This window comes from Lipophrys pholis (assembly GCF_963383615.2).
Source record: "Lipophrys pholis genome assembly, chromosome: 11".
In the NCBI taxonomy this organism is placed as follows: Eukaryota; Metazoa; Chordata; class Actinopteri; order Blenniiformes; family Blenniidae; genus Lipophrys; species Lipophrys pholis.
The window spans coordinates 19,078,342-19,103,304 of record NC_137631.1 but is presented as its reverse complement, the minus strand read 5'-3'; the positions used below and the strand labels follow the sequence as shown (position 1 = coordinate 19,103,304).

The 24,963-nt window shown below is 39.8% G+C and overlaps 2 protein-coding genes across 2 annotated transcripts; one reads left to right on the top strand and one right to left on the bottom strand.

Moving 5' to 3' along the window:
• Window positions 1-41: 41 nt before the first annotated feature.
• Window positions 42-13,596, bottom strand: alpk3a (alpha-kinase 3a). Its single transcript, XM_080474797.1, has 14 exons — window positions 13,495-13,596; window positions 12,923-13,182; window positions 11,968-12,089; window positions 11,371-11,488; window positions 9,914-11,276; window positions 5,155-7,660; window positions 4,146-4,293; window positions 3,477-3,604; window positions 3,331-3,366; window positions 2,968-3,242; window positions 2,778-2,866; window positions 2,461-2,678; window positions 2,308-2,356; window positions 42-2,153 (listed from the first exon to the last, which is right to left on the bottom strand). The coding sequence occupies exons 2-14, from the start codon at window positions 13,054-13,056 to the stop codon at window positions 1,820-1,822; spliced, it is 5,520 nt and encodes a 1,839-aa protein (XP_080330923.1). The 5' UTR covers window positions 13,057-13,182; window positions 13,495-13,596; the 3' UTR covers window positions 42-1,819.
• Window positions 13,597-15,340: 1,744 nt separating this feature from the next.
• malt3 (MALT paracaspase 3) lies at window positions 15,341-23,383 on the top strand. Its single transcript, XM_080476009.1, has 15 exons — window positions 15,341-15,459; window positions 15,686-15,750; window positions 15,849-15,973; window positions 16,228-16,366; window positions 16,520-16,695; window positions 16,887-16,983; window positions 17,432-17,467; window positions 17,592-17,795; window positions 19,250-19,427; window positions 19,579-19,653; window positions 19,773-19,900; window positions 21,015-21,164; window positions 21,713-21,867; window positions 22,530-22,646; window positions 22,736-23,383. Exons 2-15 carry the CDS (start codon window positions 15,741-15,743, stop codon window positions 23,066-23,068), a joined length of 1,923 nt encoding a protein of 640 aa, XP_080332135.1. The 5' UTR covers window positions 15,341-15,459; window positions 15,686-15,740; the 3' UTR covers window positions 23,069-23,383.
• The last annotated feature ends 1,580 nt before the right edge of the window (window positions 23,384-24,963 follow it).

Here is a 24,963-nt window from a genome sequence, read left to right as displayed (position 1 = left end):
TTTCATGTAAAAACAATCAAAAATAAATTATGCACATATTTGTTTGAGACATTTATTAAAAAAAAAAAAGTATTGGTGACATGGTGTAACATATCATAGGCAGCACACTTGTTACAACACACATTTATTCGCCCACTCAATCACTCATACACTCCATCATGCATGTGCAATGACTTGTCTCACCATTATTTCAGACATTTAGTCCTTTATATACACCACAACCTTTTCACCTTATTCAACAACTTCAAATCGTATAACTCCATCTGATACAATTTTCCTTAAATTGTTTTTTTGTTTCCATTCATCAGGCTTCATGCAGTTAGTGATCTCATAAATAACGCCAGTTGAGGTTTGTGAGTTTCTTTAGTGGGGCTTGCATTGAACATTAACCAAGAGTCCATGACAGGAATTCCAAAAGAGATGTTGTTCACTCATCAGTATGTATAAAAGGTGACAGAACACCACCGGAATTTGTCATGTAAACCCATGACAAAACTGAAAAGATAACACTGTTATCCCACTTCTAACTGACTATCATGGCTTTAAAATCTATAAAAAAAAAAAGAGACTGATTTAGGTCTTATCAAAATTAACAAACTGCTCTTTTCTACAGGAAATCCTTGTCATAAAAAAACCAACAACCCAAAAACATAGAGATCAATAAGTATCTTAAAGTTTGGTGTCTGCTTGGTGTGGTTATTTCATTTGGTGGCGTGTATAGAATATAGTTCCAGAGGTCAAGTCCCAGCAACTGCATGGACCTCATTTATGGTAAAAGATTTGACTGGAAATCCCCTTGTGGCTCATTGATTTGTCACCATACTCTGAAGATGTCTTAAGAGGACTCATTGCACAGACCGACATTAGATAAAACAGACAGCAGCAAAGATTTTACAGTATTCTCGAGTCACAAATTGGACTTTACATTCATGAACAAAAAACCTATCTAAATGAATCGTAAAGTGTGTACTGTGATTACTGGAATCTATATGTGAACAATTTACTGTTAAGAGGACTCGTTCCATTAACAGAGCTACAATGATAAAGAGACATAAAGTCCTGAAAAAACTAATAAAAAGTAATGCCAAAAACAAAGTGCACACTAACATTTTATATCTAAAGATTGTGTTGCGATAACTCGCAGTATGAGCCCAACTTTGCTGCGTAAAGAAAAGCCAGGCCCCATGTTTTTGATAATAAACTTTCTTCCTTGCACCCTTGCACGCATACTGTTCATCACAGATGACCATGCAATTTATCCCAACAGTACGTTCTACTCATGAAAAATACAAACACACCTTCTGTGGCTGTGGTTAACCTCACTGTTTTTGAATTATTTGGAAGATGTTGCTTGGAGAGTTGTCGACTCATAGAGCTGATAAGACTCTGAGAAAGGGGTTTTTAGTAAGTCAGTGGCCTCATTTCAGCTGGAGTGTGACCCAGTGCTTCTTTTCTCCGCTGGGTTAAAAAAGAAATAGAAAAATCTTGACTTTTGCTGTTTGTTGCTTGTGAGGTTTAAAAAAAAAAAAATGACCTCGCTCCCCACTCCAAACATCATAAAGCTTTTATTCGCCATTGTAAGAAGCTAACTGTCCAGCCAGAGGGCGGACGTCCCACAATCGGAAGTTCACAGTAATTCTTTCTTTCACAATGCTTTATGCTCAGTTAAGAAGTGGCTTTTCCTCCCCCCCGCTCTTAACTCCTTCTCTTCAAGTCCTTGTTGCCTTTCACGAGTGGAAAGAAACAACTTAAACTACACCAATAAAAACAATAAAACGTTGCTTGAAACAAACATTGTTTGAGACGCTTTTCCCCCCTCCTACCTCATTTCAAGAGCATCAGGAGTTTCTGCAGGCTTGGGTTGGGATTTACTCTCATCTGTCTCTTGGACCTTTCTACTAACCTTTGGGCTAGAATTTGTCTTTCTAGACACCTTGGGGCTTTCTCCCTTTCGATGAAGCTGTGGACTGTTAGACCCCAACTTGCGGTTGAGTAGGGGGCTTCTGGAGCCCTTTATCTTAGAGGGCTGCTGCAGACTATCCGGAGACCGGAGTGGACGCAAGCCAAGAAGTCCACAGTAGTAGTTGCACTGATGTTGTGTCAGGAACTGTTCGAATACTTCAGGAGACCCACGCTCAGTCAGTCCTTGGTATCTGAAATGCAGGAAACACCCTTTTAGGACGTTTTATTTTTAATTTTTTTTACTATTTTATAAAAAAAAAAAGGAAAAAACTTTTATTGAATGATTTTTTTACTACAGCTGTTGACACAACAATACATTTAGGATGTAATGACAGTAATACAAACCCTGTTGACTTGGTCGCGACTCTAATGTTTGTAATTTTTGTTTCAACACCTGCAAACATAAAACATAGTTGTTGTTTTTTTAATTGAGTGTGTCTATAGATACATATACACAAAATGCAACCATAACAGTTTCTTAATAATATCATGGCTCACCCTCCAGTTGAGTGACCAGCAAATTGCCATGTGTCCACTGATGGATCCAGTGCTGGAAGGTGCTGCATTTCTGCTCTACCTCCGATACGTTTTGTGTGACCAGTTTGCCCTTAGGATCCATCCATGCATACTTAAGGTAGACACCTGTAAGATCAGCCTCCACTGTTGCGTATGGTACAGAGTTTGCAGGGCGGTACATCAAATAGAGAGGAGTCACTCTGCAGGGATCACAAAATATTAGCAGTATGATGACAATATGTGCTTCATTTTATAGACGAAATAAATGATTTATTTTTTTTAATGTGCTGTACACTTACTCCAGTGAAAAACCAAAGTTGTCATTAACTCTTGCTTCAGCCGCAAAGATTTTGCAGTATTCTCGAATCATATTTTGCACTTTACATCCCTGAAAAAAGATTTGAATGAAGAAGTAAGTGTGTACTGTGATTATTGGAATTTATTGTGAGCAATTTACTTTGGCTTCCGAGACTGTAAAAACATACTCACTTGCTTTGTAATGTCTTGATTTCTCTCCGAGAGGTTTCTCTCGTTCTTGGTTCCATAAGCAATGGGGTTTTGAACCTTGATGATACAAGTGGCTCCTGACTCAAAAACAGGATCCAGACCATAAATAACTTTCGCTTTGCTGGATTTGTGAGCGTAGCCCTCGCCCATGTGCACCGTTTCAGTCATAATGCGGCCAAAGTACTTCTCACCCCAGCCGCCACAGTCGCCCAGGCCTTTAGTGAACAGCATTGGGGTCATTTCTATCTCCTCTCCAACTAAGGGAAGCACAGAAATAGAGTTACAAGCTGTAATTCAAGGAAAGTCTAAAAAAGGACTGATGCAACAAAGGCAGCCAGACAATACCTTCCAACTCATCTTTAAGTAGTATATCAGACAGAACTGGAAAAGAAAAATCACAAACCAAAAAAATCATTAGACTACTGATAGACATTTCACCTGATGTAAAATGCTGATTTGTTTCAAATATGTCAATACGGGCTGTATCTTACCGTCTGCGCTTAGCAGAAAGTCAGTGGTGTCAGTCCCGTACTCATTATTGATGGTACAGCCATACACACCACAGTCTTGGCTGGATGCCATAACAATTGCCAGTGCTACTTGACTTTCATCACCACCACTTGAGGGGTAAAATAAAACATACATACATAAACCATTAAAATGGAGAAATGTATCCTAGTTAATAGATTCACCATCAACCCACAAGGTGTCACTGTGAGACAGATGATCATGCTGTGTGACAGCGGTCTGCTGACGCTGCAACCACGAACACATATATAGACTTTTAATGCTCCCTGGGAAAATATTGTGTCGGGTTACAATTTCCGTGTCTAGCCAGATATCCACCTCACTGTGTCACAGCTGTGGGGTTCACAGTCACATGAGCTGGGCATCTCTGCAGTGAGTATATGAGCATAACACAAGGCCACGCAATGCACCCTGAGGCCCAAATAAATCTTGTTTATCCTTGAAGCATTATCATTTCCTATTTGGATCCCGCCCAGGTTCAGGTTTTACCAGTCATTTTGGCTGGAAATTCCCATAATTATAGTAGTAGAAAAGGTGAATATTGTTTTGCTAATACCAACAACAAACCCCTCCACAAAACCATGCTGTATCAGGTTAAACTAGAATAGCAATAATAAGAATTTATGACTTGCCTTCTCTTCACCTCGAGTATTTCTTCCTCATCTTTGTACCACTTAATGGTGGAGTCACTGAGCACATTGAAAAACTGGCACCAGAGCTTCAGGTGTCCCGAGGCATCTGGGAATGGCTCCCCCCTGATCTTACGGATTACCTGCGGAGCTGGTTGTGCATAGGAGAAAGGCAAAGGATGCTCAGTGTGAACACATGGCCTACCATGCTGAACAGGCATTCTGATGCTTCCACTTTCCCACTTGTTTATCACAGGCCATGTGATACATCATGAAATTTCCAATATTTGTCTGAGGCTTCTCCTTAGGTTACTGAATTCAACTGGCTTATATATTTTTTGGCATTTGGTATCTGTATGGGGCAGGCTTACTTTTAATTGCCCTACATATTATTTAGAAGACCAGTTAGGAATTATTTATTTAATTAAACTTTATCAGACAATACTAAGCAAAAGAGTGAGAGACATTATGTGCAAAAACATGGGAAGCCTGTGACAACATTAGAGTTTATGTGCCATTATTTTGAGTGTTTGTTCAGTTTCTTTTTTTGTGAAAGTATATCACATCTGATTTTGGTAGAGATCAGCCAGTTAAAGTGTATTTCATTGACTCGAGTCCCAATATTGATTACATTAATAATCACTAAAGTGAAAATTCTTAGAGTGTAAACTACTCATTCTATATTAATCCCCTTTAGGAACCCCCCCCCCCCCCCCCCCCCCCCCACCCTATTAACCAATCCTATTTTTAAGGTGTGGAGGTGAAGCCACATTGCGGCACTCCGGGGGGCTGATGGGGGTCAAGGATCTTGCTCAGTGACCCACAGTGGTTGCATGTCAACTGTGGGATTCAAACTTGCAAACTTCCAATCTGAAGTCCCTATACCTCTAGACAACCACTGCCCCAAACAAGATATTAAGTTTCCCAAACAAGCAATTATTTATTTGAAAATGTTCCTCTTTTTCCTGTACACACCATGTTTTGCATGCATGAGAAAAGATAGATACTTTACCTTTCAGTGGATCTAATTTCTTTTCAGCTGGTTTGTCCTCTCGCTTGTTATTGGCTGGCTCCTCAATAGGTGGCTCCTCCATGACTTTGGGCACCTCCAAGGTGGCCTTTCGGCGAGTCAGCAGCGGCGAGCGCCTCTCCATTGGTGGGGTGTTTTGTCCTGTACCAGCCTGGAGCAATGCTGCTCTGCGAGCCTGGCTGGGTGACATATAGGAACTCTCTTTCTTGCCTTGTGCATCTGGCACACCAAACACCGACGCCTCTGCATCGTCTTTAGCTTTTGGCATGAAGATTTTGCGCCTCGCGCCAGAGGCCAACTCCTCAGGGGTGGCGGACCGTATGAGTGTCAGACTGTCTCTGCGCTTCATCCTTGGACTGCTCTCACAGGAGAGGGATGATGTTGGTGTTGAGCCTCCACTGAGATCGTCATCTCCCTTGTCATTCAGGACCGCAGAGGCATTTGTCACAGCCTCATTGTCTGAGTCTGGCGCAGCTTTGGACATAAATTTGCGCAGACTGGCTGGACTCAGTGATGGATATGCTGGGGGCTTGGAGGTGAGCCTTTCAACAGAGCCTCTGTTTTTCTGGAGATCTTCAATGCATGTTGAATTCTCCATTCTAGTATCTTTGACGGATTTTGGTTTCAAGATTTCTGGTGCAGAGCTTTTCTCTGTCCTTTGAGAGACTGACGACACACTGTCACCAACTTTCTTTATTGTAATTTCAGATAGAGTTGTGGGGGCGTTCTCTTTGATAGCATTTTCTGACATTTCATCAAACTCCTGCCTTCCAGCTTGATTTTTTTGTGACGTTGTTATAGTATTGCCAACCTCAGATTTTGTTTCCTGTTTCGTGCCATCTGAAGTTTCTGTTTCTGTTTTCTCACTTTGAGTCGGCAGTCCCAGTTCAGGATCACTTTCATGACAAGTGATAGAGATTGGTGGCACCACAAACAATGGCATCTTTGGAGAGTCCAAATCCTGTTGTGTGTTTGGCATATCGGTGCTTACAGGTGATTCACTCTCCCTATCGTCAGTACACGACACATTTATAACTGGAATTGATGCAAAGTCCAACTGAGGGAGCTGTTTGCTGCTTTTCCCATGTAGATCCTCCCATTCCATCTTCTCTTTCTCATTACACTGAGCAGATTCCTTCACACTGCGTGTGGGTGAGAGGTGATCGTCATCCTGCATAGTTTTCTGTGTGGGAAACAAGTCTGGGGAATCTGCCACGCTCCGATCTTGATTTATTATCGCTGACACATGAGTTGCATCATATTTTTGCAAATATGTTTCCTCTTGCTGGTTTTTGGCCAATATTGTTAAAGGCAAAGTACTGTCTTTAAGCTCTGGCTCCTTTATTTCAATTTTGGGGATTATAAACTGGTCAATAGGGGTGAAATTGGGCTCAACTGGTTTAATATCTGAGCTGTAATCAGTAGCAGAAATTTGAACTGAAGGAATATTCTCTGAGGGCCGACTATCTAATCTCCCACTGTTTTCTTGATGAGGGTTATTACTGGAATCCTCTAAAACATAAGCACTAATCTCATTGCTTTTTGTTACTGAATGGATATTCGATTCATCAAGTTCCCCCACCTTCACTACAGGTTCCCCCTCCGCTTCAGTCTGCAAATGTTCACTCTCCACTTCAACACTCTTACTTCCTGTGTGTACTTGTTCTGTCTTTACACTATTAGACAAATTTCCCTTTAACCCTTTTACTAAAGTGCTACTCCGCACCTTTTCCGATTCATGATCTGATTCATGACCGTTTGAACTCTGCAATGCATCATCATTGTGGCCTTCTTTGATTTTGTCTCTTGAAGCAGGAGCACATTTATACTGCGTTTTTAGGTCACTCGTCTCTAAACTCTCCGAGGCTGCAGTTGCAGAAAATCCTACATTCATTTCCTTTACCAGTGAAGTACATTTGGTCTCTTCATCTGCATAATCTCTGTCAACCCTGCATGCTGCTACACCAGATGGAGGAAAAACGATCTCATCAGATGTTTTAGATTCTGTTGGCTTAATTTGGTCTTCTGGAGAAAATGTTGATCGGACTGATCTGGTAGCCTCAGATCTATTTATATCTGAGCATACCTGTTTGTTTGATTTCACTTCATCTTTCTCTTCCCCATGTAACTTATTAGAAGCAAGGCCTTCCTCTGTGTCTGATTCACATTTTTTGTTTCTGTTATCATCAGTTATTTCCTCCTCGTGTAAAGTTTTGGTGGGTGCCTCACCAACGCTGAGGCTTCCTGCAAGTGAGATAATGGTCTGAGGGGGGGCATTGTAATCTGCTAAACTGGTGATTGTGGCTGAGGGGTGGCTTTCTTTAACATCTTGGGCTTGGGTTTGTGGATAAACGGCATTATCTTTCCATGGTGAGGACTCATTGCTTGCAACTTGATTAGGCGGTGGTGAAACCTTTTGGGACGGTGGTACTTGGTGTGTGGGTGAATCTTTACCAGATGACACGGTTTCAAAGTGTTTCTCTTCACCCTGAGAGAAAGTGAACAAAGACAGTATGTAAGCACTTCAGTGAATCCGCAGCAAGAGCAAACTTTGTCTCTCAAAGTGAACACACTCCTAACCTTTATTTTGGATGAAATTTTCATGAAATGTAATCTAATTTTACTGAATTAAAAACATTCAGTCATATGGTAATAAGCCCAGAGTGTTTTTAAGACGCTTGTTAGAGTTAACTTACAGCAATGACCTTTGACAGTGTGACACATATAGACTGAGACAAATTCTTCTGCTATCAATCAACAAGGGTATGAACGCTGACAGATCCTGACGCACTCGATATGTCACGGCAGCCTTATATCCTCACCTGACAGGAAGAAACCTGAAGTCAGCCGACAAAGTTTACCAGTTATTAGCTAAGTAAACTCTAACTACAACAAGAATTTCCACATGGTTGTGCTGTTCACATACATGCACTGGCAGGCTGTGAATAAACAACAGATTCCATCCTGACAAAAGACAAGCCACAACAAGAATTTTCATACTGAACACACACACACACACACACACACACACACACACACACACACACACACACACACACACACACACACACACACACACACACACACAGACACACACACACACACACACACACACACACACACACACACACACACACACACACACACACTCAACACCATAAACATGTTTTTGCTCCTACAGCTCATATCTTTTGCAGCTCATGCCATTAAAATGTATACAGAATAGTTGTGCTGCCACGTGAGCCCTCGTGACAGCATGTTTGGCTGCTGGTGGCTGTCCCCCCCCCTCCCAAAAAAAAAAGAAGTTGCTGCTTTCGATGGAAAGGAACCAGTGTCACATTCAGTCTAAAAATGAAGCTGTTGTCACAACTACACCTGTGTATGAATAGATGTCACGCTCATGTGAGAAAACATTGTTCATAAAAATGCAGTGACTTCCTCAAGTTAGTCATCGATAAAGCATTAGAATTAATAACTACTGTAGTTTGGTTGTAGTTCCACATTGCAGATATTCAATTCACAGCAGGTGGATATTGAAATATTGTCACTTCACTTTTTTCCCCCACATGTCTTTGAGCACCTCATGACATGATTTAAGTATGAACACTACACACCAGTTCTAAAAAAAAAAAAGATGTCGAAAAGATCCTGACATGACAACAAAATATTGTTACTGTCAACTTATCCATGAAGGAGCTAAATAAAAGAAAAAAACAACAACCATGAAACACTTTTTGAATAGTTGAGTTTTTATAACCACTTAATCACGACATGGTCACACTATATTTCATTGCTCAGTTTAAATTAAGAATTGCTACTTAAACAATTCAAAAGTTTCATTAAAAATGTAAGAACTGCACAGGCATCTCAAAGTTACGGGTTTGCCTTGAAATGTATATATCCAAGTCATGTTTGAAAAGAAAAATGATCATACTGTCAAACCACAATTCAGAATAGTGTGCCAAGATTGTCATCGCTGCATGAACTGAAACAGCCTAACCTTAAATACAAATACAACACCGTTCCAAATTGTTCACACTGAGTTGACAGTGTGTTCCTCTTTCTTCTCTACATCAAGAAGAGGTTTATTTTGAGATAGAAGTGGGGGTGTACTGGAGAATGTTCCCACTGTTACGAGGCGATCCTCCCATGCTCAGACCTGCCACAGGACTCACTCTACTACCGCTTATCTAAACCACATAGTCGTCTGTCATACAAAGCCCTGTTTGTAACGTGAGAGCCACTTCGAACATTCAAGTTTCATCATGATCGCTGATACGCTGGGGTTCCATTCATCACAGCCAACGTGAGATATTCTACATCCTAATCTGACAGTGTGTGGTGTGACATACAACTTCCCCCACCCCCACGTGTATTAAGAGCAAGTTGTCTCGAGGCTCCTTCGACTCGTACAGCGCGTTGCTTCATGAGTCACTTTTGAGTGATGTCAGTGCCATAGAGGCATAGATTCACAGAGCGAACACAGCTCACTCCACCATCGCTGGTCGATCAAATCCAGGTGTACATTGGAAGGAAGCTGCATTGTTAAGCTTCCTTCCCTGCCCAGACATTATTACATTGAATCATGGGTGTCATATACCTTTTATACTGCCACAGTTGAAATAGCTTTTTCACCTAAAGAACCACTTTTTTAAAAAAAAATTTTTGTTGATCTTGCCACACAAATGAAATTCAAAGAGTTGAGACAAACACACAGGCAGCAAGATTGTTACAAACCTACCTGACACACCTCAGTGAGAGCCTGAGTCCCGGATGGTGTTGCTTCTTCACTTGTACAGGTGCTCTCCAGCTCCAAGGAAACCGGCAAGGCCTCTACAGCGTCTTCAGTTTCACACTGCAGCTTATAAACTGGTGGAGAGTCTTTGTCCAGAACGCTGTCTTCATTTGTAGACTGAGTTGGCTCAAGTGATCCTGACAGTTTTTCTGTAGCCACACTATCTGAGGACTCTTCAGATTTATCCACTTCCATCGGCACTGCTTCATCTGTGGAGGGTCTGCTCGACTGCATATGATGTTGGGGTTGCAGCTGAAACGATGGTGGCATTTCGGGTTGAGGAACTTGTACTGAGGTGAGTGGGTGCTCATGATACTGCTCTTCATTGTCATTAAGGGAATTACCAGAGCCATGGCACTCCTTCTTACCCTTGCCAAAGAGAAAATCTTTGACTGAATGAAACATAGAGGAGATGGAAGCATGGATGTTGTGATGGTCATGATCCTTATGACCCTTGTTGTGATATTTGCTTTCTGGAGCATGTTGGCCATGAGGGGCTGAATGAAATGCCACCAACTGCCTTTCTCTTCCTGTTTCTTTCTCTATCATCAACTCTTGTTCTCTTCTTTTCTCTCTCTCGTACTCTTCCTGTAATGCCTTCTCCAGTTCTTTCTTTTTTCTCATCTTCTCCTGATCATTATCTTTCTCTGTACTGCAGTTTACTACAGTTGTATCCATCTCTTGTGGCTTCTCCACTTGAGATGAGGCCTGTTTATCCTCATCTGCCTGGGACTGGAGGGTCTCAGACAAGAACTGGGCCAAACTCATGCCGCCATCATAACAGTTTTCACCTCCATTTCCCATCATCTGGCTTCTGCCACTGCTTGTGCTAGTACTACTTTTGATGCTACTATCTATACCGTTTGACATCTTTATTCTCTTTTTGGCCAACGTTTCTTCTGACGGGGTTTGCTTATCCTGTAGACAACTGTCTTTGGATGCCACAGTGGCTGTTTCCTCGACTCTTGAGCCAATTCCATTAGTTTCTCCAGTGGCTCCCAGCGGCTCCACAGCAGCAGGCTCCTTGACCACTGTCTTCTCTTCTCTTGAAGGAACGAACCGTTTCCTCGGGGGCGGTTCTGGGCTACTCTGTGGTTTCTCATTCCCAATGTTTTCTTTGTCCTTCTTCTTGGTCTGCCCCTCCATATCCTTCTTTTTCTTCTCCGCTTTCTGCTTTAGCTTAGCAAAGAACCGCTGGTGGATCTGGAACTCATTCATAGTGCCAACTTCCAGAACTCCCGAGCAGGAAACGATACCTTTACTGTTGCTGGCTGACACCTGATAGATGGCAGCGTCATCTAGTGTGCAGCTTAAGAAACAGAAAACAGACAGTAAGTGCATACCACAGATATTGTGACAAAAGTGAATCCTTCAGTAAAAGTTCATATTTGTATTAATCTTACTTGTAAATATGAAGAGTATGGGTTTTTCCATTCTTTCGAATTTCATACTTTGGGAGTCCACAGTACCGGTCCATTTCCATATCATCTTTATACCATTTTAGTTCAGGAGGTGGGTATCCTATAGGCATGGATATACTTCACTGAAGTAAGTTCCACTGGATTGTACCACAAACTGCTATTTGAGTATATTTGTCCCAAACACAAGTCCATTAGTGATGAATAAAAATGTACACTGAAGGGTAGTTCGAAACAAAAAAGGAGAAAACACTGTAAACAGGCTTAGGCCTGAATGCATGGTTTGCTGTTGCATCATGTTTGTGTTGTGTCACATGAGAACAGCTGCTGTCGTTGGAAGAGTCTACCCACTGGATTAGCCTGAGGCTGAACACAATTTCTAGAATTTCTTTTTTAAATACATTGCCTCCAGGGTTTAAAGAGATTTTTTTTTTTTTCAAATAATAAAGAAATTAACTGGGTGGGTTAGAATTTACATTTTCATGTGTTTTCAGCTGACTTGGATATCTTCACATCAGTGTCACATAATTCTGACAGATTTCAATAAAAACGATGGGTGATATGATGATAAACAAGACCTACCTGATACCACACAGATGAATTTCACATTACAGTTTTCTGATACTGCCTTGGACTTCAAAGTGGTTTCAAAAGACGGCTGTATGTCCTCAGTCAGCTGAGCCATGACGCTGCACAGTGTGCTCCTAGAAAGAGACACTCGTGCATTAAACAGCAATTTTCTGACACTAAATACAGTAGACAGCGTAACAGTTCACATCATTAACTTGTGTGACTTTTCCACCTTTGAACAGTGCATTCCAATCACTTACTTAAACAGGAAGAATAGATGTTAATGCAAATTTCTAGTAGTGACGAGAATAGGGAAAAAGTGACCACAGAAACTTGTGAGATGTCAAGCAAAACACGGTTTTCAATGCACCAATGAAACCAACGTAGATCACTGAAATCACTGGACAAACTAAACACTTACATTACAGTTAACATTTGTTTTGACATTCTCGGGGTACACCAGTTCGCTTTGTTAACTTGTTAGTTGGGAAGAGCGTTTCAAAGTAGGAATTACCTCGTGGGCCTGCGAGAATACCTTGAATAGCTATTCAGAGAGGAGGCAAATGAAGGAATGTCAGTGAATAATTGAGACCTGGATATAGGTAGACCTCCTAAAAATGTTTTAAAGTTGTCCTCCTCATTGGCGAAAACCGCAAATGTACCGTGTATATGCTGGAAAAATGAACATGCGACATGTTACCTGATCGATATAACGTGATATGTTTACAGTAAGTTGAAAGGCTTGCTTATTTGATGACTTTTTCAGCCTAGTGATTGAAATATAAAAAAGCATTTTGAGAATTTTTTTTTTTAGATTCCAATGACCTCTAAGATTCTTATGGTTCTTTCTTATCCAACATGCACAACAAATTCATATATTTGCACAAAAGGAAAAAAAAAATTATAAATCAACATTCCAAGAACAAAATAATTCCCAGCAAATCAATGACAAAATGAGGTTATCTACCTGTTTTCAGGCCTAACATTTGAGAGGTAGGTGTTGCGGGTTTCTGAACGGCCATTGCTGCCATCTTCGTCACTGAAGCTGCTTGTCCTCCCATTGCCAGAAAAAGAACGGGTCATTGGTCTTCTGGAAGTCATTGTTGTATGATGCAATTCACCAAAAATCTTAAATCCAGGATAAATGTATCAGCCACAGTACAGCACTGCGTTCACGTCCACGTCTTTCAAGGCTCAAAATGAATTGTGGTATCCATGTAAAAGCTCCTGGTGAAGAAAAACAAGAGACATTATGAAAGAAAGACAAAGAGAGTCTAACTGAAAAGCTAACTGAAAATACCTTGTAGAGTATTTGTTCTTACAAAACTCAAGCACACAGACAGAGTCCAAGCTTGTCCTTTTTGACCAAGCAAAGCACTTCATTGGAGCAAGTTAAAAATAGGATTGGTTATCAGCTTGGGCAAAGGCAGTTAGTGGTCAAACATTACCAGAAGACATGTCATTTACTGTTTGTGTTAGGAATACAACAAAAAAGGTTTTTTAAACCGCCCTAAAACTTAGTAAAAATTTTCAACTTACCATTAAGATGTTGCAAATGTTGCTTTGGAGCCAGAGTCTGAGAAGAAAAGCTGTAACCGCCTATCATAGACATGTGTTGCCAGCAGGACCCTATTTATAGCTGGCCCACAAATAGGTGCAAGAGCACATCCAATTTTCCAAAACTAAACTTTAGTCTTAGTTAAGAAGCCTAAAAACCAACGAGAGTTTCAGTAAATGTTAGGAAGTTAAACCACAACACACAATTCAAGAATGCTTATTTCTTGAATGGATTTGATGTGAACATTGTTTTGCTTTGTTCTGATCCAACTTGGGGTGTTGTAAAAACTGTTTTCCCATATTGGTGGGACACTGTAAAAGATTGAATGTGAACCTGATAAACATCTATAAGGTTCATGACGTAGCTGATAGCAGCCAATAGTCTGTGTCCTATGCTTTGCTGGAGTGTTGAAAGTACAGCCCCCCTCCCTCACTTTGTATTGCAACACATGGTTGAATCATGAAGATCCTCTTGCTGCTCATATTTCACTTCAATCAGACACAAACAAGCTTGCAAAAACTTTCCTGGACTGAAAGAATTAAAGAGGAAATATTTGCTGAATTTTTTTTCTTCAAAAGAGAGAATAAAGAGGTTTTGGTGGGTTTTCTTTGCTTTTGTTTTCCTTTCTTTCTTTCTTTCTTTCTTTCTTTCTTTCTTTCTTTCTTTCTTTCTTTGATTACAAAAGTTCCTATAATGTACATTTAACATACAAATATAGGCTCTTGAAAGAACCATATTCCTATAAAGTGATCTAATGACACAAATCTTCAAGAAGTTGTAACGAAATATGCAGTGAATACTTTAAGGCTTCTAAGTGATACAAAAAAGACAAGAGTAAAGTAAAGATATGGTTCAAAGATTTCTTATTCTATGTGCAGCTCATAGGAAATCACAGTCTCTTAACACTTTATAAGAAAAGTTGCCTAATTCTGTAATGTAATCATTGGTCCCCCAATTAAAAATAGCAAGTTAAATCATCTTTGATTTGCTCATTTGCATCAACATTGTATGTCTTACTTTCTTTATATTTTCAAATATTGTTTACAAAGTATTTGATTGATTTGCACTGTGATAATGAAAACAATGCACCGTGTCTATTAAGTGATATTATAGTACTTTTGTTTAAATAACACATTCGAACGTTGGACTGTTGTACTTAATGATGTATGTATATTTCATATGTCATGGTCCTGACAATTACAAACTTTTCTTAGAATATTTCTTATGATATATTCCATTCTTAAAACATTTCAAAAAAGGGTTAAATATGAGAAGATGTTATATTCTCATATTTAACAAATTTGATAAAAAAAAATGTAGTCCGCTCTTTCATTTTATGATACAACATTAAGATACAATTTATTCTGTGATTTTCTTTCTTTCTTTTTCTTTTTCTTTTTTTAATAAAACGTCATGTGCTCTGTTGAGCAAAAGAAAATCAAAGTCTCTTGTGTGAATTTAGTGGAAGAGCTTACAGGATAACCAAGTGAATACACTGTTGAACAACATAAAACTGATTTTTCTGTTCCAGTAACTCCATGTATGTGTGTTTCCAGTTTAAAGGCAGGACTTTGTAGCTCTTCATGCTGTGAAATCAGCCTTGATCCATTAGCATTGTGTGTCAGAGTGCTCATATTATTGTAATATCACCAAAACCTGCGCACCTTCGATTCATATGTCTGTGAATCAAAAGTTGATCATCTTACCTTTAGTGTACTACAAAAGAGAATTTTTAAGCAAAAATATATAAACGAAAATGTTGAAATTCCTTCATTCGTGTCCATAGCGTCGGTAAAATATGTATTTCGTGGTGCTCCTCTATTGTAGATTTTACGGTAATCTGTGCGTGATCTTCCGGGAAAGGGAAGAGTTGTCTCTATAAAACCAAAGTTATACTGGCTGAGAGACAGGATCAAAAACTGCGGCTGCTCCGAGGCTGACGCCAGGTAAAACATACATACTTACAATTATGTCCAACGGTGATTTGAGTTTGTGAATGAGTATATTTCTATTTCCATATTTTATACGGAATGCTGATTACTAGAAATTAGTATTTTGAGGGCATGAGGCGAGACAATACACGCTTGTTTCCTGACTATTAATGTCACAGCGTTTGCTAATTTCACACGATTGGAATGCGGATACTGTTTTTATTGAAATGTATTCCCACAGTCTGTTTTTAGAAGATGCATATGTGACTGGATGCCGACCCAAGCGCTGATAAAATATGATCACAGGTATGTGACATCGTCAAAGCAGCTTTCTAAGTGAAGTACAGCTTCATTGTGATTTCAGATTCCATTTATTTATTTTTTTTAAACTTGATGTGTTTCAGACATTGTCATAGTGCGCCATCCTGTCTCCATGTGCGTACCTGTGAACCATCAGGTGACTCTGCGGGTCCAGGCTGAAGGCACAGGCAACCTCCACTACCAGTGGTTCTCTGAAGGAAAGAAGGAAGTATGTGATTTACACTTAAATGCAAGAAATTGAAACAAAGCATTTCCTTGTAAGGTCTAAAAAAAACCCCAAAAAACAACTTGCACATACTGTTTTTTTTTTTTTTTTGGCCACATCTGTAGTTGAGCATTGTGTTCATGCTCCTTATTTAGAGGCATGTCTCTCTTGAAGGAAATACTTTGATCTACATAATAGACATAAAGAGTCAAATATGAGGTACAATGTCAACTAAAATATTTTCTTTTCTACCCAAGGTGTGCGGTGGTACTCATGCGGAGCTAACCTTCAGAGCTAAAAAGACTCAGCTCTATGTGTGTAGAGTGAATGACCCCTTCTGTAACTATGTGTTTACTGAATGGGTCAAGGTGAAGGTGTTGGACATTAATAAATCAGGTATTTCTTTGCGAGTTTGTGGTCATTACATAGTCTCTAACATAATTGCTGCATGGACTTGACTTGTCATGCTACACTGAAATTGATTTTCTAAATGTTGTTATTCCGTTGCTGTGTGATTTCATCTATTTTCTCCCTCTTTCCAAACACCAGGCTTGCCAGCGGACTGGCAGGGTGAGCCACACATTGCTATCAACCCTAAGCCACAGACTGTTCGATGCGGCACAAAATTCACACTCCACTGTGTTGCCTTTGGCATTCCTGCTCCACAGTACCAGTGGTACAGAAATGGAATTCCATTAACGGACAAGAAAAGCGACACACTGCAGGTAAGCCAACAACTGTTTACTGCTGCTAGGGATTGTTTACACTTTGAATCATACACCTTTCACTGAGCGCGTCATTTATTTAGAAAACTTTGTTAATATTTAACCAAGAGCCTGGTTTATGGTGGAATAAACAAACATGTGAGGGAATATACAGACACCAAGGTAAACAGTTGAATTCCGTGTTCTTTCAGATTGACCGCGCAACAGCTGAGAACAGAGGATCGTATCTGTGTTCAGTATCTAACGTGCTTGAAGAAACATGGTCTGAACCAGCTGATGTTGACATCGGTAAGTCAGAACTGAAACCTTGTTTATCAGCTCTGTAAGAGTCCGTCTTTACCCAGGTTGCAGCTTTGTATTTTCCTCTGATTTGACTTCCTGAAATGTAAGAAGTGTTAAAACAATTGTATTTCCTTTCACACTCCTTCTACACTACTGATTTAACTCTGAGGCTTGCAGTTGTTTCCATTAAACTGGAGGTACTTTCCCATTTCTTGAGCCTAAAAAAGGAAGTTGTATGACCTCAAATAGTACTTGGTCAGACTTAGACACACAACAGGAAAGATGATGTAAAGTGAAACTACTTTGGAGGTGTTACTCTGGGTAGTGATGCATGTTGTGAATTGCATTTTTATAAATAAATTGCACTGTAAGACTTGATGAGGTCTTCTTTTTTTCCCCTTCAGATGTTTGGCAAACTCATAATGACTTTGTACTGCTCTTTCGTTTTTTCTAGTGCAACATGATCAACTTCCTTCTCCAACACCCACAGGTAGAAATCAGTACACAGTGGCATGCTATTTTTGGTGTTGAGAAGAGAAAGCCTCCTACAATGTGTATTACAGGCAGTTCCCTGTATTATGAGAATTACAAATCTGCTTTTATGGTTCTTTCAGCAACTGATAAAGTCGCACTACTGATTGGCAACCTGAATTACTTCAACCACCCACCACTGATGGCCCCTGTCATGGATGTGCACGAGCTGGCCAACCTCCTGCAGCAGCTGGGCTTCAGAGTGGTTTCCTTGCTGGATCTCACAAAGGGCGAGATGCTGGCTGCTATTGACAAGTTTATTCAGCTCCTAGACAGGGGAGTTTATGGTGAGTAGGACTGGTTGACAGAAGATCGATTTGGGATGTATTGTAGTGTCACCTATCAAAATAATGGTTTATACGACTTAAATTCAGAGTGAAGAAATGTGGGTTCCAATGTAGGCGATCAGTCCATTACTTTATACAACTTGGGGACATAAAGAACAAGACTGTCTCAGCTGGCTGAGGGCAAAAGCCCCGTACAACCTGGTCAGCCATCACAAATTTGGTGACTCCAGTTTACGTAGTACACATCTAGAGATTGCAAAAGAGATGCTTAAGAGTACTTATAGATCATGCAAAGTACACACAGACAGGCCTGAGATTAAACTGTAGATATTCTCATTTTGTCATTCTCACTTTAGTCAAGTGCAAACCACTAAACCACCTTTCTGCCCCCACAATGTTTGTTTTTAACGTAGACACGCTCAACTTGTCTTGATATTGACAGAAAAGGTGGTGAGGGTGTGATTCACTCTTAGTTTCACCCAGTCCAACTGATTCACTACGATTTATCTTAAATATAACTACCTAACTACCTGTTTTCAACCTGGTTCTTAATGTCAACTAATAAGTTAGAAGTAATACATTTTTAAATAACTTGAGGTAACATGAGATTCAGGGCTAGTGGGTCGAGAAATGTAGTTTTAAATAATAGCTGGTTAGTGTTTCTGGAGATATTTGCGCAGTTTATTTCCTAGGAATGCTATATCCCTCTGTGGTTACTTTTGCTAGATGTCATGAATTTACTGCCCTTAAAAAAATGCTGATGGGTTTTTTTTCTTTGGGATTTGAAAAACTGTAACTTCCGTCTTTGTTCTGCTATTTGCTGCTGTGTGCTTGTCAGGGTTCACGAGCTCGCGGGTGATTAACCACGTTGAACTTTATACATTCTCGGGGGACCGTGTGGGCAGATAAAGACAAAAAGCGGTCGTCTGATACTTCTTGAGTTATTGTCATACTTTCTGCAATTAGGAAATATTGTGTTTACAGACCGTAACAGACCAAAAAGTAAGCCGCTTTAATTTTACTGTTCAGGACAATGAGCGATGCAATATATGAGCTAATATGCATGACATATTCCTTTACCCACTGATTGCATTGTGTGAGGAAGTAGGCAGCTCCAGTGTACAAATACTTGACAATCACTCACAGCATTTATAGTGCTGTAAAATGAATTAGTGTGGGGTGACTCGACTAAAAGAAGAACAAGTGATGCTGCTGTGATACTGGCTGATGTTGTGAATGGGCTTATTATCAACTTAATGAAGATGGTAGGCTGATATTATATATATGTCCTGAAACAAATTGTGCTGAACACATTTTTTGCCCCTTTGTGTGACGTGTCCTTGTTGAATGTGTTTCACATGATTGCATCATTGTTGCAGTACAAAATTGTACTGATTACAGCTGTTAAGATCCCAAAATGATAACGACACACTACGCTCTGTGACTTCTGACAGGTCTTTTCTACTATGCGGGACATGGGTACGAGCACGCTGGGAAGAATTACCTGGTGTCGATTGATGCTCCACAACCGTACCGGACTGAAAACTGTGTCTGTGTGCAGAAAGTCATGCTCAGGATGCAAGAAAGGCAAACTGCATTGAGCGTGATCTTATTGGACACCTGCAGAAAATGGTAAGAAAGTAGCAATTACTTGCAATAAGATACATTTAATAAAATCACGGCACAAATGTCAACAACCACATGTATTTCAGTGAATTGTATGAAATGCAGGAAATTTCATTTCGCTCTTCAGGTCATGTCTTTTTTTTTTGACTGTCTGCAGGTACAACCAGGATTGCATCCCTTCAGCCATCATGCCATTGAAACCCAGTGGGAACACAATTTATGGTTATGCTACGTATGTACCTTTTCGTGTATTAAAATGAAATCAAGTCAATATCTTATTTGCAGAGAATGAAAGTTATGTGTACTTAAAAACACTTAGATTAAACCCAATTGTGTCCATAAACTTTGCAGATGTGAAGATGCTGAGGCGTTCGAGGTGCAGGACGGGGGGAAAAGTTCTGGAATCTTCACAAAGTACTTGAACAGACATATCCTCCAGCCTGAGAAAATTACACATGTTTTAGAGAAGGTGTCTGAAGGTGAGTCCTGATGTCATTAGTTTTACTTTGGAGAATGTCAGGAAAAGTGGTTTTTTTTTTAATACATCAAAGAAGAAGTAATTTCAGATGGTATGATGGGTGTGGTTTCAGTAGGGAACGGTGGGGCAACCGGTCCTTTTTATGTTTGAGATCATTGCAATCTGAGATACATATAAATGCTTCTGTTTTTATTTCTACTCCCTTTATGAATGATGGTGAGGTGAAGGGAACAAGCGGTTCTTATAGTAGTGCTGGATGGACATCAGACAAATGGCTCGAACCCATGTTAATATTTTTCACTTCAGGACTCGTACGAATAGCAGGGGGCTGGGAATTATCAAGTTGTTCTGTCTTAGGACTGTGTTTGTCTGTGTGATGGGCGTCTGGTAGAATCATTTTTTTTCGAGGTATCATTAGCATGTGACTTCATTCTTTGGAAATTCACACTGTTGGCGAGAGAACAGCAAGAAACTTGAGAGCGACAGAGTCCAAGACAGCTGCTCTGCCGTTTGGGCACATCATGCCACTGCTCTCCAGGGGTCACTCACAAATCAGTGTGAGCAGGACGGGACACCCTGCTGACAGCAATCTGTGTGTAGCCTGACATATTTAGATGAACAAATGTATTATCGGATAAAGGAAGGTTAAAGCAGATTCTTCAATTGTATTTGTGTTTTATTGAGAAGCCACTTATCTCCCGAGCTTCATCGTGACCTTATGATACCGACTATGGAACAGTCACCTATTTCTTATTGGAGGTTTGCATTTAGAAACAAAATAAAAAGGTTTTCAATGCTAAATATTGCCAAAAGCCATCATCAATTTATGTGAGATTCTTTCAACCTGGTTGACTATTATCCTTTTAATGATGGTTTGTTTTGAATTCTGTAAAGAGGGGCTTTTTTAAATTTTTTAAATTTTTTTACAACTTAAGTGAATGTGACAAGCTTTTCCAAAGCTCACATGTTCCCCATCTGTCTGCTATTGCACAATTTTAGGCAGTTTGATGATTCAATAAAAGCGGCGAATTGACTCATTAAAAATTCACACGTATTTACAGTTCTACAGCTTCGCCACTACATTTACCTGGACATTTGCCATTTCGTTATTCCAGATCTCGGCAGAGACCCTCTGGTTACGGGAAAACAGGCGGTGGAGATCAAACACACACTAAAAGAACCTCGATCCCTCGCAGATCAAGTTCAGTCCACTGGCCACACCAAAGAACTGCACTTGCGAGATTACTGCTGGAGACAAGCAAATGGTGAGTGGAGAAAACCTTCTCACAACTGTGAGTTTTGTTTAGATTTTTTACTTTGGGGAGGATTAAATGTTGTCACAGAGAGAAAATTCTAATATAAGCGTATCACCTGAATGTAGATAGATTTTTAATCACATAAACCACTGAAGTAAGACTGAGATCATCCAGGGTTCTTCACACCTCTGACACTGCAACTTGTGACAGCTGTAGACACACGTCGACACTGTGGTCATATTTTCAGTCCCATTTAAGAAGCAACTTATTGTTTATGGAAGATCAAAACGGGAAACTGGCTCATTTTACAATGTTTAACTCTGATTAACTAAAAGAAGTTTTTTTTTTTTTTGACAAACCAGACTTAACCCCTATTATATTTTTTAAAATGGATGTTTAGTGCATTAGACTACATTCATGCCATAACATGAATTACTAAAGCGACAGTTCCTCATGTGGTTCATCAGTAGTTCTGCAAAATAATCATAAAAGTACAGTCAACGAAGAACAATGTTGTACAGATCTTTAGTCGTCTTCATTTTCATGTGTCCTTTCAGAGTTACCACGGAAGAAACGGCTGATGTTTCTTTGTGGAGTGGAAGTGGAAGTCAGCTTTTCAGCTTTGTTCTCTAACGTCATGGAAACCTTTGCCACCATCAAGACTCTCGGCAACAAAACCCAGGACTGCACCGTCGCCCTCAGTAGCATGCCTGTAAATACTTACTTTTATACTTTTACTGCAAAACTATCAGCACTTTTTACCACGAGAATTGAGCAGTGACGTTGTGCAAAGGCAGTTTTATTGGGGAGACAAAATGCAGTGTGTGTGTGTGTGTGTGTGTGTGTGGGTGTGTGGGTGTGTGGGTGTGTGGGTGTGTGTGTGTGTGTGTGTGTGTGTGTGTGTGTGTGTGTGTGTGTGTGTGTGTGTGTGTGTTAATGTCACTCTTTTTCAAAGACATCATTGGGTTTGAAAACTGCAACTTGTATCTGCATCATAAATTCCACTGTGCTCATGGTACAGCAGTCGCTTTCCATTAGCCAGAAGTGATTGCTCAATAATGACCATTCACAGTTACGTTTCACATGCCTGAGGAAGTTCTGCCCATATATAGGCTTGCAGCATGTTTTGAACACAGAGAAAGCAGGAAGTAGCAGTAAAAAAAACTGCTGCACTTCTCTTGCAATACCAGCATTGGTTTGACCACTCAATCTTGGACTATGCTGACCTCTAGTGGCTGATATGTAATTTGTTGCGGCATTATCTGTAATGATTCCATGTCAAACACACAAATACAGGAGTCCTTCATTGTTTTATGGTACTCAAACACAAACAAAATGTAAAATGATAAAACTGCTGATGCTTTGATTCCCTAGGCGATGGAAGACATATTTTCCAGGTCTGGCAGGTCAGAGGAAATGGACTCTCTACTATTGAAGTCATCTGATAACCCAGACTGCACTCTGAGACTCTGCAGTCTTCAGAAGCTCAAGGTAGGCAGTCAAGGATGTAACTGAATCATGCTTCCACTAGATGTATACTTCCATACAGTATTAATGTATTTTTTGTTTTCTTTTGTTAGGAATCGATGATCATTAAGGTGGATTTACACTATACTCACAAAGACAGTAAGCTGCGAATGACAGAAAGCCAGAAGGTGGACATAGGAATGCCTCTTGTGTCGTCCTGTAAACTCTACAGAAGAAATCAAGCCCCAACAGACAAGAGACAAGAAGGAATTTGTGCTCAAAGCATGGACAACATTTCAAACGGCAAACAACGGCTGCATCGGACTCTGGGTGGCCAGTGTCGCCCTTTCACAAGAAAGGCAGAATGTGCTGCTAAAGTTGCAATCGCATGGAGCAATGAACCTGAAGAGAACGATGAGAGTGAACTGCAACACCTCAATCTCTGATTTCAAAACTTTCTGGTCCTACTTTTGTAAATACTTGATGGGAAAATATTTGTACACATGCACATTACTTTTCTGTGATTGATGATGACTAATGTTTAATAGTTATTTTATTGGCTGGTGTAACCAATCCTCATTTCTTACTTCAGTGTTGGAAATACATTAACAATATAGACTTATTTTGCCATAAATTGTTCAATGTTTCTCAAACATTACTCATTTCACTTTTTGTTTTTAATCTGTGGCAAGCTTGATGTCCTCATTTACAAAATTAACTATTTCACTGTTAATTTATCGAATAAAGACATATACATTTCACGTTGTAATATTTGACTCTCAAAGTTCCTAAAAAGAGTTTTGTGTGTTGTTTTGTGCAACTTTCAAGACAAAGGTTTGAGGATAAATAGAGGAAATTTGTAAATTATCCAGTGGGTGAAATGTGAAATACTTAATATCTTGCTAATTGCAAACCAAAACAAATTGCCTTCAAATTAGGGTGTATTGTTACCTTCATCAAGCTGGAGTGAAGCAAATCAGCCTCCATTAAACTGGGACCAGACAGTTACACACACTCCAATGCAAAAGGGCCGGAGTCACTAATTAGTCATATCTTTAAGAATAGCAAACCTTTGGACATTATTAGAAGCTCTTTCCGATCAGTGTATGTAGCGTAACTTAAAATTACGACATCACAAACTGGTGATATACGCAGAGTAACCTCATATTTAGAGGTTTTACGCCTTAACATGATAAGGCGAGAAGAACTGCGTAATTTACTTTTGAATAAATTATTTTTATTTTTCACTGTTACAATTATTCCTTGGTTATTTTGTTGTCATTGGGTTGATCACTTCGAGAGTCACATCATCAAACGTGCTGAACTCTAAAGGCTACTACTTTGCAAGTGCTGCCAAATGATTTCAGAAGACGAGGTTGAATTAAAATGATGGAGACATTTGTTATATATATAAGGTAAGTGTGTCTGAGTGCCTTTTTGCGATCAGTACTGTATTTATGAAGACGTTCAACTGAATTTATTGTAAAGGGTATACCATGAACACAGGAAAAAAAAAATCCCACACTTGATTTTTGGTTTGTTGTATTTTCATCCATATCTTATGTTGATTGCACAAGGTGGCATTCAACAGTGTAATAATCCTCATACTGATTGTGCCAAAGGAATGTTGGTGAGCCAGAGTCCTAAAAGCACAATAAATGTATTACTTAATAAAAAAAACAAAAAAAAACAACCCCTTCCCACAAGTTGCACATAATGTAAGATATAAATGGGGGCCAGAGGAGACCTGGGACTTGGGATCAGGTTCGAATCCCACAGCTGACAGGTCAACACTGTCGGGTCCCTGAGCATGACCTTTCACCCCCATCAGCTCCTCAAAGCGCCCTAATGTGGCTGCCCACCACATTCTTGAAATAGGATGGGTAAATGTGGAGAAAGGAATTTCCCCAATGCCCTTAGGGAACGTGGATTAATGAAATGTCAATAGTTGGTTAAAAAGGGATTAAATTAACTTTTTGGCTGATTTAAACTCAAAAGTGTTTAAGTTGCATCACTTTCCACCACATAAATACTTTGTTTTGTACACGCAAGGGAAATCTGGCAAAATAAATATAACCACATAAAAAAATCAATGCAGTCAACATTTGATCAAGTTATGTTTAAGTAGCAGATCAGGCCACGGTGTTCAACGGCTCTTAAAACTAGACAATGCGTGAGCTAAAATCTGTACCTACGTTTTAGGTAGGGTCACAAACGAAGAAACAATACGTAGTAATTCATAGTAAATACCAAAAATTCCTTCCAGGTATGAAATAGTAATGGTTCACACCGCTGGACCAGTCCCGGTTAGCTCGCCGTGATCGTATAGTGGTTAGTACTC

Coding starts and splice junctions, on each gene's coding strand:
- malt3 (XM_080476009.1), top strand. Junction 17,468..17,591: donor TCCTTCTCCAACACCCACAG/GTAGAAATCAGT, acceptor TGGTTCTTTCAG/CAACTGATAAAGTCGCACTA. Junction 17,796..19,249: donor CCTAGACAGGGGAGTTTATG/GTGAGTAGGACT, acceptor GACTTCTGACAG/GTCTTTTCTACTATGCGGGA.
- alpk3a (XM_080474797.1), bottom strand. CDS start 13,056: ATGACTTCCAGAAGACCAATGACCCGTTCTTTTTCTGGCAATGGGAGG. Junction 4,294..5,154: donor GAAATTAGATCCACTGAAAG/GTAAAGTATCTA, acceptor ATGCACAACCAG/CTCCGCAGGTAATCCGTAAG. Junction 2,357..2,460: donor GCTGGTCACTCAACTGGAGG/GTGAGCCATGAT, acceptor TTATGTTTGCAG/GTGTTGAAACAAAAATTACA.